General features: G+C 36.7%; 1 protein-coding gene and 1 long non-coding RNA gene across 4 annotated transcripts; both read left to right on the top strand.

Annotated features, from left to right (window-relative positions):
- The first annotated feature begins 191 nt into the window (after positions 1-191).
- LOC112175770 (carbon catabolite repressor protein 4 homolog 4) lies at positions 192-5,665 on the top strand. Of its 2 annotated transcripts, none has more exons than XM_024313514.2 (10): positions 192-322; positions 393-499; positions 615-655; positions 1,258-1,307; positions 2,237-2,306; positions 2,424-2,545; positions 3,018-3,151; positions 4,036-4,183; positions 4,296-4,443; positions 5,081-5,665. In XM_024313514.2, the coding sequence occupies exons 1-10, from the start codon at positions 258-260 to the stop codon at positions 5,396-5,398; spliced, it is 1,203 nt and encodes a 400-aa protein (XP_024169282.1). In that variant the 5' UTR covers positions 192-257; the 3' UTR covers positions 5,399-5,665. The 2 variants fall into 2 exon arrangements, with proteins under 2 accessions (XP_024169282.1, XP_024169284.1); XM_024313516.2 differs by having other exon boundaries at positions 194-322; positions 399-499.
- A 2,893-nt stretch (positions 5,666-8,558) lies between these two features.
- Positions 8,559-9,692, top strand: LOC112175091. Of its 2 annotated transcripts, none has more exons than XR_002926301.2 (3): positions 8,559-8,976; positions 9,385-9,466; positions 9,554-9,692. It is a non-coding gene; the product is annotated as an uncharacterized LOC112175091 (long non-coding RNA). The 2 variants fall into 2 exon arrangements; XR_005802544.1 differs by having other exon boundaries at positions 8,563-8,976; positions 9,405-9,466.
- The last annotated feature ends 5,870 nt before the right edge of the window (positions 9,693-15,562 follow it).

Here is a 15,562-nt window from a genome sequence, read left to right as displayed (position 1 = left end):
TGATACACTAGTTTAAGACTACTCTACTTCTATATCGAATTAATTTATTTCAATATCAAATAAAACCTAATTCATTATCAATACATTAATATACCGTAAAACGTGGCCCAGCCAGTAGAATCCTTAAACCTTCTCTCTTTTTGGGTCGGTTATTCCCGAAAGCCAAATTATAAAATGCCACAAGACCAAATTGGGTTCTTAGCTTTTGGTTAGTTTTTGCCGCTTCTACCAACCCTGTTCATATATATAAGAGTTCAATGCTGCGGAGGACGACTATTCCTGTGCTTCCCCGCCTACCCATTCCCTTCTTCTCCTTAACAAGGTACCAAACTACCCAATCCCATCTCCCTCGCACATTGATTCTTAGTCTTCTTAATCATTTCTACTTGTAGTGGCAGGTCTGTTCCGACCAAAATGAGCTCAACCCAATCACCAATCAAACTCCCAAGATTTGTTTCTGTTCAAGAGAGTGGCATCTCTTCTCTAAGCAAACCTGATGGTACGGTAACCACTTTCTTCACTTATGTTTGTTTCAGTGTTTTGCTCCTTTCTTTTGTTTAGTACGGCTCGAAAGCCAAGGCACCAAGCTTGAATTGTGTGATTTGATATTGCAGGTATCAGGTTTAGTCTTGTGTCGTATAACATTTTGGCTCAGGTATGAGTCACTGACTACATTTTTTTCTCTGATTTAATTTCTCTTTTTTTTTCTTTTTCTTTTAGTTAATGGTTTTGGTGTTTGTTTATATGATTGGTAATTTGGTATTGCATGAATAACAATCCATGTAATTCAGAAAGCACTTACTTTTTGGCTGAATTGACTGAATGGAAGTTACCATTGTGATGAATATTTAGGTTCCTGTAGGATTTACCATCTCGTTCGCAAACGTAATAATCTATACACCAAAGCATTGGCTTTATTGTACATGATATGGTGGGTTTGTATAACAAAACTCTGATGAATTTGTTTATGTTCTCTCCTACTCATTCCTGCTGAACTGTTGTGTCTTTGTGACGTAGATTTGGTTTTATTCCACTGAATTTAGTAGTTATGTTATTTTCTATTATACTATAGTTCTTTTTTTTTTTTTTTTTTTTAATGAGGAATCCATAAGATTAAATGTAAGGATATACCGCTTCTGCATGCTAATATTATATTTCAAATTCTGTTCTCCTATTGTAATCCTTTTTATCTTTTTGATACATAACTATTGTAATCCTTTGTCTAACAGTTTATCTATTAATACTCGATGTGTGTAGGCGTATGTGAAGAGCTCCTTGTTTCCCCACTCTCCATCTTCTTGTCTCAAGTATGAATCATAACTTCAGTTTTTCTTTTTTACTTTTTTGTCTTTTTGGTGAACTAATTACTTCAATAGTTTGCTTATATTGATATTTGTTTTGGGTATCAAAAGAATTGTTAGCTTATATGATATCTGCTTGTTTCATTAAATTAGCATGATGTAGCTTGAATTGGCTCATATGTATCTGGTCTCACAATCTTTAATCTGGTCTGGAAAGTACTAAAGGAACTCGTTCCAAAAACTCTGACAGTGAAGATAACTCCTCCCCCTCAAACCCCAATTCGCAACTCAATTTGGAGCTCAAAACCTCTGCCAAATGCGCAGTTTTTACCTTATGGTTATCTGACGAGTTGTGCAGCTGAGTGAAACTGATTTCGACATGACATTACATGTAATATTAATTAACTTGAGTTCTAGTTATACATTGCACAGAATCAACCCTATGCCCCTGCAATAATAAGAAGTGAGACCTATTATAAGGTAGAAAGTTGGGTTCAATTTCTTGTATATAACACCTGGTATGTGTTTTTGCCTACCCACTTGTAATGCCAAATTACTGTGTTTCCCTACTACATGGTGTTTATGAGTTTACTTGTGATGGCAGTCAACTCGTCTATGATATTTCATTTGTATTGGTTAGTAATATTTGTAAAGATTTGGCAGGGTTCTGCAAATAGTTACATAGGCTTCATATTTTACAAATTCTACGCATGTGTGCCCTGTTTGCTTACAAAGCTCTGTATATGTCAACATTCTAAATGTACTCAGATAGGCATCATCCATTGTTCTGCTTTGAAGAACTCTGTGTGGCATATAATGCTTGAAAGGATTTAGATTTGTACTTTCTGTAATTCAGGGTTTTATATCTTAGTTTTATCTGGTTATTTTGTATCTAGAATGATAAATCCCATATTTGCTAATTATGCTTACCATAGGTGGAAAGCCCGCTCACAGGCAATTTTGAGTGTTCTTAAGAACCTTGGAGTTGACTTTCTCTGCCTACAGGTTTTCTTCCTTTTCTTTTCTTATTTTCTGCATAAGTTACCTCCCTCTTTCCTCGTAATGTCAGCATGTTTGGAGCTTCAAAATCTTAATTTTCTGATTAAGATGAATCCTTACCAGGAAGTTGATGAGTACGAGAGCTTTTACAAAGGAAATATGGAGAGCAGTGGTTATTCCAGTACCTACATTCAGAGAAGTGGGCAAAAGCGTGACGGATGTGGAATTTTTTATAAGCATAACATGTATGTGAAAATTGATTTCTTTTCCAATTTGAGATGCATTTTATATACTTACCAACTAGAAACCACTGTACAGAAAATGCTAACTTGGAAATTTATTATCATCTCTAATTGAGTAAATTGATACTCCAAGAAAAACAGGAAATTTTGAGTAGATCCTTCATATTTGATAGCACCAACGGAGAGTTAACTACAAAAGGCTGATTGAAAAGAAAGAGGGTTAAAAACTAGTGGTGTAGGTTGAAAAGAGTAAAAGAAGTAGGTTAAGTAAAACAAATGTCAAGTCCTATTCACCCCCTCTAGAACACAGGTAAAGTGCTATATGATATTAGAGAGTTGAGAATTTGTTTAGTTATCTGAAATGTCAAAACTTTTTGCATTTTTATGTTTTGAACTTCTAGATGTTACATTACCTATTCAAAATAAGACCAACTTATTTTGATTTTCATCTTTTTAATTATTGGTGATGCTTCAGGGCAGAGTTGGTGTTAGAGGATATTATAGATTACAATGATCTTGTAAACTCAACTCAAGAGGGAAACGTTCTGGATGATGATAAACAATATGACAAGGACGCTATTGCAAGCAAAGATCCTGGATCCAAAAATGGTACCTTTACCATTTTTTTGTTTATTTAATGTTTCTTTCTTTTTTTCTTTTTTTTGTTGTCCGTTTTCAGTTCTGTATTCTCACAATCCTCAAGGCTCGAGTGTCATTGGCTTTAGTTGTGCTGCACTTGTACAATGTTGTTAGTGATGGATATCTACTACACTAGTTACTGTAAAATATACTATAGGCATCCACCCATGCCATATGAATTTGCTGATGAAGAATATTGCAGATAGAAGAAAGAGAAAGAAAAAAAGAAAAAAAAGTACGGTGGGGGAAAGAGAGTGGTCAAGTATAAAGGCTTTATAAGTAATATACCCTTAATTTTCAGATTCCTTGCTGCTTCTGCCCGTGTTATCAACTTTGCAATGGGGTTCATCGTTTATTGACAGATTTTTCGGGAAAACTAGGTTGTCTTTTGTCTCCTTATATGTAAATCGATACACTAATTTAGTATAAAAATTATGTATTGGGCATTATACACATTATGGTTGACAGCGTTTTCTTAACAATAGTAAATCAGTATTATTTAGATATGATATCCAGAGGTAAATTATACCTTTCAAAATATAGTAGTCTACTTCTTAAACAGAAGCAAATGGAGGATTCATGCTGCTGCAATATCTAATCTATTATTTGCTTCATGCTGCTTTTGGTGTACTGACTTTATGGTCATGCGACCCCAATATCTGTCTTTCCTCATCTGTTTGGTGCTTCTATTGTGCTTCCATTGTTCTTATTTTTTCCCATGTTGTACTCTTCTGTTTTCTCTTTTCCTTGGGTTTTGGGTATGTTCATTCTTGCTTCCTTCTTACCATAGAAGATTACTGATGATTATAATCTGGTCACCTATGACACATTACAGTTTCTTCATACATTTTCAGGTTCAAAATCAAAAAGCACTCAGGATCGTGGAGATCCTAATGATCCCCGTGTCAGACTAAAACGTGATTGTGTAGGACTTATAGCAGCATTCAAGCTTAAAAATCCTTCACAAAATGTTGTTATTGTGGCAAACACACACATTTACTGGTAATGGTAAACTGTTGATTATTACTTATTTGTTTCCTACTAGTTTAGTTGATCCTTTCTTTTGTGCATATTGGCTTATTAAGCATGGTTTTCATTGATATTTATGCTTCAGGGATCCAGAGTGGGCAGACGTTAAGCTTGCACAAGCTAAATATCTACTGTCACGCTTAGCTCGATTTAAAAAGTTGGTATCAGATAAGTTTGAGTGCACCCCATCATTAATTGTAGCTGGTGACTTCAATTCAACCCCAGGCGATAAGGTTAATGTCCTTAAAGTTCTTAATCTGCATAGTTTCCTCTCTCTGTTGCCTATGGTATTATTTTCTTTGGTGATTGTGCATGCAGCTGTTCTGGTAGTTAAAATTTCATTGCTGAACCATAGTGTTACCCAAATTTTGGCTTGAATGATTTCTACATTTAAGTCTTCTAGTTGGCATCTGAACTTGAAAGGGGAAGTGCAACGTGTTTTTTTTCCCCTTCTTAAAAGAGGTACCCAGGGATAAAGGCTTTCTATCCTTGCACTTCTTCATTTTACTTGGTTTCCTCTTCTATTTCCAATTGCATGTTTGTGTCTGACTTGTTTCAGATTTTTGAGAAAGGTATGCAGGAAGACCATCATCAGTTTAGTGTTGTCTTAAAATAAAATCCTTGCTTAGTAATGTTAGCCAAAGCTTGTTGGAACATTTGTGAGCAAATAGGTAGAATGACTGAAATAATACCAAAGTAGAAACATGTAAATTGTATGTGGAGATGCACAGCCTTAGCCGTATGGAGCCTAATATGTATACAAGTAAAAGACTTGCCAGGCAATCATTAGTTGCCTGCTTGCTTGGAATTTGGAAAATATATGTCTAAATACCTCTGTTCTCACTGTTTCTAACATTTCTGATATTTCAGGTTTACCAGTATCTTATTTCCGGCAACTCTTCATCTGCACCAACGCTTGATGTTGTTGAAGATCTGCCTATTCCTTTGTGCAGTGTCTACGGTTCTACAAGGGGTGAACCACCTTTTACGAATTACACCCCTGGCTTCACAGGCACACTGGATTATATATTCTTTTCCCCTAGTGACAACATACAACCAGTCAGTTTCCTTGAGCTTCCAGAACCAGAATCCTCTGATATTGTTGGAGGATTACCAAACTTTAATCACCCAAGCGACCATTTACCAATTGGTGCTGAGTTTGTGATATCCCGGGAATATATTCCTTGATAAGGCAAAGCAAATTTTTCTTCCTAAAGTTCATTTAGTTTGTTTGTTTAGGCTTTTCTATGAAACCTCACTGTTCCACATCTGAATGATATGGAAGGAGAAACCAATCAGTTTGAATATTTCTTGCTTAGGATTTCTTGTCAGGGCTTAGATCTTACGTTCCATACTTTTGACTTGCATTACTTTTAACATTCAATTGTTATTGCCTAGATGTGGAACAGATTGTAACATTTTATAGGTTGAATTTAAAGAGAATTTTTGGTTGTTGTTGTTATTGTTGATAACCCCCCACCCCACACTCCCCCACCCACTTAATCAGCTCACTGTCCCTGATTAATACCTTCCAAAAAAAAAAAAAAATAAGGCAATAGTGGTATTTCTCTTCTCTTTGTTGGAATAGGTCCAAACTTGAATTCCCCTCCCTTCACGAACTAACATAGCGTCCTGAAAGCGAGTGAAAGGTAAAGTTCAACCATAGGTGGGATACGTTCAGGCGCCCAGAGCTGTCACGCAGGTTTGGAAGAGGCTGGAACTGTCGGTGTCTCTACCTTTTGGGATGTGGACATGAGGACAGCACAAGATAAGAATTGTATGATCCAACACTTCTTTGCTAGAAGTCTTTGTCATAGTGTTCAAATTGTCACTCAGCTCGGATGATCTACCAGAAGTAATAACTAGCTAAATGAAAAGAGAAATAAACTTAAGACTGTTAGTTCAGAAAGATATGATGAAAACCCAAGTCCTGCATTTGAATAAATTTTATTCTCCATCAGCAATATGAACATTATACATTTTGCAAATTTAGAGAAAGAGCACAAGAAAAGATAACGTAGACTCCAAAAGCTTAACCCGACTCTTTCTCGTACGGTCTCAACTTGCACACAGAGATCATAAAGTTGAGACAGAGAAACAGATCTCTTGCAAACAAGGTACGCCGATATTATGTCAACTATTGGTTGAGGGATTAGCAACAATGTATATGAAGCTAACAGAATATCGATATCAACTATACTTCTTGATAACATAATATAATAACTCTTCATTAATTCTTAAGCATAAGCTTTACATCCACTACAGACGTACATGAATAGTAATTTCTTCAACAAAACAGTACATGGGGAACTATTAGTACTTGGTAGAATAATCATGGGAGGTAAAAGGAGTAATTGGGATTGAAAAATATGGATCAACCAACATGACTTCATGATTATATCCTTGCCTCCTAGTTGTGTCATCACCACCATCAGTTATTGCATCACAGCAGAACTCGTTGTAAAATGCTCTCGCCTTCCTTAAGATGTGACTGATACAAGTTGTCACGTACCACAAGCTTAACCCCCGGTGTTCTTGAGTCTCAGATCTTCCTTTGGCAAACTTGTTCTTTTTTCCCTTCACATGATCTCCATTTTCCAAACGAGGACTGCTACTTTCTAACTTGACATGGCTCCTTCTGCTGTGTTGGTCATGACCAAAATTCCGCTGGCTCACTGATGAAGAATTCATCACCCTTGCATATTTGTGTGATACTGTTTTGGTGGACTTTCTTCTACATTGGGAATTCCAGGATCCTGTTATGCATAGAAGTGAAGTCATGATAGATTGAGAAAACAAAATTATTGGTGATCTGCAATGTGGGTAGGAATGGGAGGTTATACCGGTTTATATGGTGACTGAATTGAATGTAATGTAGTACATGAACATTGAAATATTGGACCACAATTGCTTGCCAATTGTGTTGTCATTTTTTCAGCAACTGTTCATGCAACTTCATGACATTGGCCAACTTCAACCTAATAGTTTCATGGAGTGTGTTAATTGATAGAATCTCTGGCTTAACACCACTAAGGTATGCCTAACCATGAAAACCTTAAAAAAAAAGACAGAGAAAACAAATACTTGGCTATATAGTATTATAGTTAGACCAGATGAGGCTGCATCGATGATCGATCAGTATGGATTTGTATGTACGTAGCAACTGATGTAGATGGTTTACGACTTTACGTCCTGGTGTTATTTACACCAGAATTCAGGAAGCCGTCCTCTTATGATAGTTTCTCATCATGCATGATTTGGTCATTTTCAAATTGCCATGGACATTACTTAACTGAATAGTGTACGAGTTTAGTATGCACGGTACTGTCCTCTAACTTGAGTTAAGGACCACATCTGAAGGTTAGACCATCTAGCTAATAGGTTGCCCATAGCATAATTAAATAAATTAGTAATGCCCATTTCTGCAGAAGAGCCACCGAGTAGGAATGAGGAAATTTTGAGTACTTGGCCATTTCCTGAATAAATTAAAACTTTTAAGCCATCTCTTTCAGAAGCTTAATTAAATAAAACATCGAGTTAATTATACTTTCATGAGTTTCATCCATCTATTTTAGGTTCTGCCTCAGAATTCATTTGGCCTACAATTGAGAGGGAAAGAGATGGCCAAGTGTGCATCTAGTCCGTCCTCAACGGTTACAAGAAACACTGTAGTATACTCCAACCAAACACCGAAGTTTACATCACATGAAAATGAAGGCTAGAGTACACACGCACACTCTCTCTTTTATTTGACATGCCCAAGTGGTAAATTCCTCTATTCTTTGGCAAATTTTTTGATCCTGGAGAAGTTAATTGTCACCCCCTACTTAATTGCAAAACCGAGCTTGAAGCGCGTTTAGTTTGACTTCATCATTTGGTAATGAAGAGAACAAGATCGTCTCTCCGGCAGTCCGGCCTATTCAACTTAATCTCTATCAAGCAACCGATCACTTTTATGAACCGCCTAATAACAAACCCTATTATATTTTGAGATCGAATTAATGAGTCCTCGTGAAATTAACAAATATAAGAATTATCATCGAAAGCTAAACATTTGGGGTTACTGAAGTGGTGAGGGATGATAGGGAAGTGAAGAGAGTTGAATGTGGTTTATTTGCACGTAAATCACTAAATCATACCTGTGTACAATACTACATATGCTTACGACATTCTAGGTACTAGTAATGTATGTTCAAACTCAATAAATTTTCCGATTAGTATTTGGTTTAGTATCAGTGGCAGTGACATTAAAAATTGTTGAAGGAAACCCAATTTGCGTGTGCCTGGCCTAAACATGATTATTTCTTCTAGTTGTAATCAATGTATTAAAAAGCGCGCCTGAGGCTTAGAAAGCGCGAGGCGCTGTAGAAAATGAGTGTGTTTTGCAGGTGAGGCGCAGAGGCGGGCAAGGCGGCGATGCAGGCGGAAAAGGCGGCCAAAGCGCGCCTTAAGGCGTCTAAAGCGAACGCCTGAGAATTTTTTTTTTTTTTCGTCTTCACCAAAACGACGTCGTTTTGGTGGTTTTGAGAGTTAAAACTCCTTCAGGTCTCGAGCTGAAGTTATTTTCGATTCCTTCAGCCTCCTCCATCAAAACTCCGACTCTTTCACTTCCAAATCCCAATTCTCAAGAAACAAATTTGATAAAATCATCAAGAGCCCATGAGTTTTCTCAAGGATTTGGCTCTAAAGGAGGCTTTTTTCGCACTTGGAGCAAGAGATTTTCTCACTTGGAGATTTGGAATCGGATTTGCAGCAAAGGATTTAAGGTATGAATTTGATTTCCTCGATCTTGCTGGTGAATCCGATTTGCAGCAAATGTTTTGTTTTTTTTGTTCAATTAATCACTTTGGTGCAACTGGGAATGTGAGATTATGATAATAGCATAAATGAATGAAAATCATGTATGATAGCAATCGGTGCAGTGATAGCAATTGATACTAAATGAGGGAAAGAACATGGTATTGGCAAGGTTTGCAGAATATGCAGACCATAGTGTTGGGGATTATCATGTGCTTTGGTCATATTACTCATATATAATAGCAATCTGGGATTTTCATGTGTTTCTGGTAATCATTTTGTAATCAAAACAAAGGAGTGGTGTTTCATTATGGCCAAAGTTACTGGCTTTACCTCTAGCAGAATTGCTTTCTCAATTAAGTTTCTACTTATTGTAGTAATGTTCCTTGTATGGCAGATCGAACACCTTCAAGTATAGTGAGGCTGGCTAGAGTACTAATCACTGATAATTAGCTTCTGGTATAGCTTCTGTTATTATCTTTTAGAGAAATTGACAGTTATGTTTGTGTTGTGACGTGACAGTTATGTTTGTTTTGTGAGTTTCAGGGGCACATGATGTGGCTGCATAGACAAGACTCCTAGCAGAAGTTTGAGGGATCTCAGTGAAGCCAATAACAATGATGCTGATAATCAGCTTTTAAGCTTTGAGCCATTACCATCAGAATTGTATGTAAACAATTCCCAACTTCTGTTTTTTTCAGTCTGTGTGATTGGTTTCTGAGTTTCAGTGTGTAATTGGGAGGGAGTAGTCTGATTTTGGTTGTCAAATGTTAGTTTTTGGTTACAATACATGTTCTATATATAAGACTAGTTATATACATAAATACAACTGATTTATACGTAAGGCTTACGCCTTACGCCTCAAGGCGAACGCCTTCTTGAGGCTCTCCCGAAAACGCCTCGGCTACGCCTCGGCTACGCCTCAGCCTTTTAAAACATTGGTTGTAATATGGTAGAATATTCTAGATCTCCTAATCCATAGTGGTTATAAAGAGACCTCTATTATCAATGATGTCCCGAATTCTCTTTTCCTTAAACATATATGACTTTATTATTTTCAAAAAAAAATATTATACAACATTTAGACCATTTGATTTTATAACATTCAAGGATATACATCATATCATCACTGATCCACACCATTGAATGTTGTAAATTCAATGGTCCAACAAATGTTTAAAAATTTGTGTAATTTTTTGTGTCATCAAACCTGATTCTTGGTTATTATTCATTTTTCTCAATGCCTAAATTAAGATCTTGCCCTCCCCCTTGGATATTAAAAAACTAATAATAATAATAACTTATTGAGTGTTTATATTAGGATCTCCAAATCTGCTCACTTGACCTGTGATGAAGTCAGTTGTCTCAGATTTCTGTGTCTCAATTTTGTCCCCTCAACATGATTGGTCCACAGAGATTAAAAAAATATTTTATTAATCTTTTGTTTCATTTTTTAATCTCTGTGCACCAATCATATTGAGGGGACATAATTGAGATAGAACAATAGGTTGTCCCGATTTCATCCCACTTGACCTCATTCTATTATGAATTATTAAATGACATATATAACCTACTACAGAATGACTATTAAGGAAAATAATTATACAAAAAAAAATAGGGGCCGTGACCACTTACCCAATTTCAGCTTCAAAATTGTCCACTTACTCCACTAAGAGTTTTTTAATCCCACTTACCCAATCTAACATCTATTGACATTATTACCCTCATTTTAATTAATAAATTACACATCTCTCTCTCTCTCTCTCTCTCTCTCTCTCTCTCTCTCTCTCTCTCTCTCTCCATCCCTCTCACCGATTTCTCTCTCCAGACTCGGGTCTCTCCTCCATCCCCCCCACTGACGACCCGACTCGACGCCCAACCAATCCCCACCATTGACCTCTCCGATCGCCACTCTGCCATCGTCGACCATCTTTATCCACCCACCTGACGGCTGTTGACGAAGTTCCCATAACAATTTCATCCCCGGTAGATCCGATCTGGTGCCCAGAGCAAATTCTGGGACGGCAGCGAAGGAGGAGGAGTCGGCCGCATCTCGAAGCCTCCCCAATCTTCAACTTCCAAGCCTTTGACTCAGAGAACCCAGAGCCTCGATCAGAAGAGACCCGAATTGCCGGCCTCACACTCCGGTGGGTGCCTATAGAATTTTTTTTTTTTGGTATATTGTGAGCTCCGAGAATGGGGAAGGAAAAAAAAGAAAAAAAAAAGTAACGTGTACAATTGAACATATAAATTGATCAAATGCGTTTGTAGCGTGTTCATTTTGGTTTTGGGTGTTTATGCAATTCACTTGAGGGCAATAATATGATTAGTGGAGGGTAATAATAAGATTATTGGGAGGGAATAATAATATTACTAGGGGGTAATAAAATGTTTATTAGGGCAATAATAAGATTATTGGGGGGCAATAATAAAATTATTTATTTGGATAAACCTACTAAAACATTCAAAATTAAAAACATATTCATTTTTCACTAATTATTGATCCCCAATGAACTTGTTACTGGGGGGCAATAATATGATTATTGGGAGGTAATAAAGTCAAACGCCGGAATCCGGTCACCAGTCCGGCAGTCGGATTCGAGATTCCGGTGACCGTCGCCGGATTCCGGTCATCGGTTGCCGGAATCCGGTCACCGGAGACCGCGGCCGGCCACTGGTCACCGGAGCACAGCAAAGTGGATGATGACTTCTCTCTCTAAGTGAGAAAGACGGAGAGGGCAAAAAAGTCCCAAAAAAAATAATAATAAAAAAAGAATTAATTGGGTATTAGGGAAATAATCTCTTAGAGTGTTTTGGATAAATGGGGTTAAAGAACTATTAGTGGAGCAAGTGGGCAATTTTTAAGCTAAAATTGGTTAAATGATCATTTATATTATATTGATTTTTTATACACTTTCCAATTCAATAATATTAGATTGCATTCATTATTATTTTTCTTATCTATTTTCATTTTCCAATTTCACTACATACTCATCATAGCATTCATATATATTTAATAAGAATTAAAATTGTGAGTAAGATCATGTGACATAAAAATGTATGATATACATGTTGAACACATATTGATGAGGAAAAACAAAATAAATCATAGTATGACATAAATCTAAGTCTATCCATTATATTTGTAAAAAAAAAAAAAAGAGCTAGCGATTATTATTATTTTTAAATATTTAAATAATTAACCATGAGGTACAAAAAATAGAGAAAATATAATAAACGTTAAGAAAAAATAATTAATCTTCATTTTCCTTTTTTTGCACAGCTAAAATAGAAAGAAAGAAAAAACCCATAATAGTTCATGTTATTTTCTTGTTGATTAGAAATTAATTTTTAAAACTCAATACCTGGTTTTTGATTTTTTTTTTTGAAAAAGAGATTTATATTGTCTGATTAAGGAATAAATATGTAATTAAGATTTACAGAGTAATTAAATCATTGAAATGACTAAGTTTTTTATTTTAAGGGTTTTTGTCCATTTACCCCATTTCTAGGGATTTTTTTCCCACTAACCCCATTAAGTTTTTTTAATTCCCTCTTACCCAATACACTCTAAGGGAGTATTCCCTACTATCCCATTAAGATTTTTTTTTGTTTTTAATACCATTTTACCCCTAACCCCTTTGTTACTTAGAGAGAGAGAGAGAGAGAGAGAGAGAGAGAGAGAGAGAGAGAATGGAAGAGAGAGAAACCATAGGAGACTTCGCCAGAACCCGTCACGGGCCACGGGATTCCGATCACTAGTCGCCGGATTCAGGTCACACCGGATTTTTCTGAAAACCTCTATTGCCCCTTTAATAGACTTCTATTGCCCTCCAATAGACGCCTATCAGCTATGTATTGCCCTCCAATAGACGTCTATTACCCCCTAATAGAACTTTTGGTAGTCGGAATGAGAACTAATCTTTCTAAGATTAGACAAATAAAACTTTGATTAAAGAAAAAAACGAAGAGATTATATAAATTTAAAAACGTCTATTGCCCCCCAATAGACATTTAACAGACCTCTGTTGCCCCAATATGACTCCTTTTTTTTTCATTTTTCTTTCCTTCTGGGCCTTCTGCCCCAATTTTACCCAAAAAAAGAAATTGATTTGGGAAAGGAGAACTAATATATATGAAAGAATGGTGCTAGTTATGAAAGAATGGATGATGATATATATGAGTTACTGTAAGGAACTTTTTATCCCCCAAAGGTCCACCAACCTAGAATTAATGCTTAGCCTTACATTTAGTATACTAATATATATGCCTTCTGTACTTCTGCTATTTTCTTGAAGTTGTTTGGTCTAGTTGTAAAGCATGAAATGCTATCCACCATTGCCCACATAAACAATTGGACTTTGACTGCCAATAATTTATCATCATCAAGGGCCAAACGAACGGAGGATGATATCCCTGAGTTACTGAAGGAACCTTCTAAAGCTGCCAACGGTTCACCAAACCAGAAACATGTCACCTTCACAATTCAAAGCTGAGAAATTGCTGTCAAGGCCTCCTAAAGGCTTGAGAAGTGGCTGCAAATTCATTTTGCAGGCTATGCCTTCTTTCCCTGACGGTTCGTCAGACTTGCTTCCGCTGTAGCTCGATGTCCTCGCCGGATCGGAACTCCGGTCTCCAAGGAGCTGCGACATTGCCGGAGCTTCAGGACTTCTGAACCATCCATGTTACTATCTGAAATTTAAGCTCCGGCGGTAGATCGGTGGAGATAGACCTTGCCGAACACATGGAGATCGGTGATGAAGTCGATGAATCAGACGTTCTTGAAGAGTACGACGGTGGACGAGAGAGAGAGAGAGAGAGAGAGAGAGAGAGAGAGGCTTCGGCCGAAGGGATGAGATAGAGAGTGTGGCAATGGTTGTAATTCTTTAATTAGGTTGGGGGTAAAATGGTTATTTGTTGTTAAATTGTGTAGGTGGGAACAAAAATCTGTTGCTAGGGTAAATGAGATAATTTTTGCTCATTTTGGTGCTTTGGGTCAAGGACCCATTTTAAGGATAATAGTTTGTAAATTATATTAGTGAAGTTATTAGAGGAATTTTAGTGAGGTTTAGCGAGTAAATTTAGTATTTGAAATTTTTTTTGATCGGGTAGTATTTGAAAATTTAATATGACATAAAAAGTCAAGTGAATAAATTTAGAAATTACAATAAAAAAAACTCTAACTCTGGACTATGATCACAAATCAAAGATATTATGCAGAAGGTGCCATGCATGATTAAATTTGAGTGCTATCAAATCAAGCAAAAGCCCCCGACTTTATGGAACTACACATGACTAAATCACTAAAATTGTCTACATTGGGAATACCGTCATAAAGTGGCAAGGCTATGATGTCCCCTTTTGAACCCATTCCAAGCTCAACCTAATGGGGAATCTACAAAAGTCTTCCATTCCTGTGAAACAAAGTAATTTTTCTCTCTCAAAATAACCAAAATAGTAACACTTAATTAGCTGCATTATTTGCCGGAGGTGGAATGAATCAAATCAGTCGTGCTCCTCGTGTTTTGAAGATCACTTGGAGTATGATTGGCTAGCTTTCACAAGTCACAACGTCATCGCATTCAGGTATTGGAAATTCAGGGTTCTCTTCACAATCATGGTGCCTGCCAAACTCGACGATTCAAACCAAATGCATGTGCGTTCTTTCACCTAATTGTTTGTCAATCAATAGCGTCATTGTGTTTGAAATTGTGTGAAGTAAATTAAATTAATGTTCGATTGGAAAGTTGGTATTACGTATGCTAGAAATGATACCTAGCATTTAGACCTTTTTGAGATAAAACTTCACACCAATCATTGGTTAGATTGCATAACCAACAGTGTAATGTCTCGGTTCAGAGCAACCAGGGAGGTTCTAAGTCAAACCACCAAGCCACCATCAACTCATCAAGTGGCAACCTCCCCCAAGCAATGCAGTCAAGATCAATTTTGATGGTTCGGTTTACTAATAATTCTGCTGCTTGTAGAATTATTATTAGAGATTCTAATGGAATTCCTATCATTGCAATTACAAAAAAAACATTGGAAATTATGCCTCAGTGCCGACTGCAGAAGCAACAGCTTTAAGAGACAGCCTCATCATAGCAAAAGATAAAGGATGCCAAAATGTCATTGTTGAAGATGACTCCAAGTTAGTCATTGATCAAGTCAACAGCGAAACCAAGCCACCATGGAGACTACTTCAGATTGTTGAAGACATCCGGAGCAAGGCAAAAAAATTCAATTCAGCCAGTTTCAAGCACATTTTCAGAGAAGCAAACTTCGTAGCAGATGTGTTTGCCAACCTTGGTCATGGAATCACTGAAGCAAAAGTTTGAGAAAATTCTTTTCCTTTTCAAGCGACAAAAGCTTTATTATATTGTTTGACCGTTTAGAGTCAGAATGCCCTAGAGACACTTGTATTTAATTGTGTTGAATATTTCTTATAAAAAAAAAACCGTTTAATGTCTCGGAAGAACTAGAGACTATTTTCTTCTCAGACGAGTGATGCGGAAGAAGTCGACTCCAACTGGATGCGCATCCTTATCAAAAAGA

The sequence above is a fragment of the Rosa chinensis genome, chromosome 7 (genome assembly GCF_002994745.2).
Source record: "Rosa chinensis cultivar Old Blush chromosome 7, RchiOBHm-V2, whole genome shotgun sequence".
NCBI classification, from domain to species: Eukaryota; Viridiplantae; Streptophyta; class Magnoliopsida; order Rosales; family Rosaceae; genus Rosa; species Rosa chinensis.
Note: the sequence above shows the minus strand (reverse complement) of the source record. Positions and strands in the feature narration are given on the sequence as shown.

What these genes read in the sequence shown, in the direction of transcription:
- LOC112175770 (XM_024313514.2), top strand. Translation starts at nt 258, where the DNA reads ATGCTGCGGAGGACGACTATTCCTGTGCTTCCCCGCCTACCCATTCCC. An exon ending in TTCTCTAAGCAAACCTGATG is followed by an intron (nt 500 to 614) that starts GTACGGTAACCA and finishes TTGATATTGCAG; the next exon opens with GTATCAGGTTTAGTCTTGTG. An exon ending in AGATCCTGGATCCAAAAATG is followed by an intron (nt 3,152 to 4,035) that starts GTACCTTTACCA and finishes ATACATTTTCAG; the next exon opens with GTTCAAAATCAAAAAGCACT.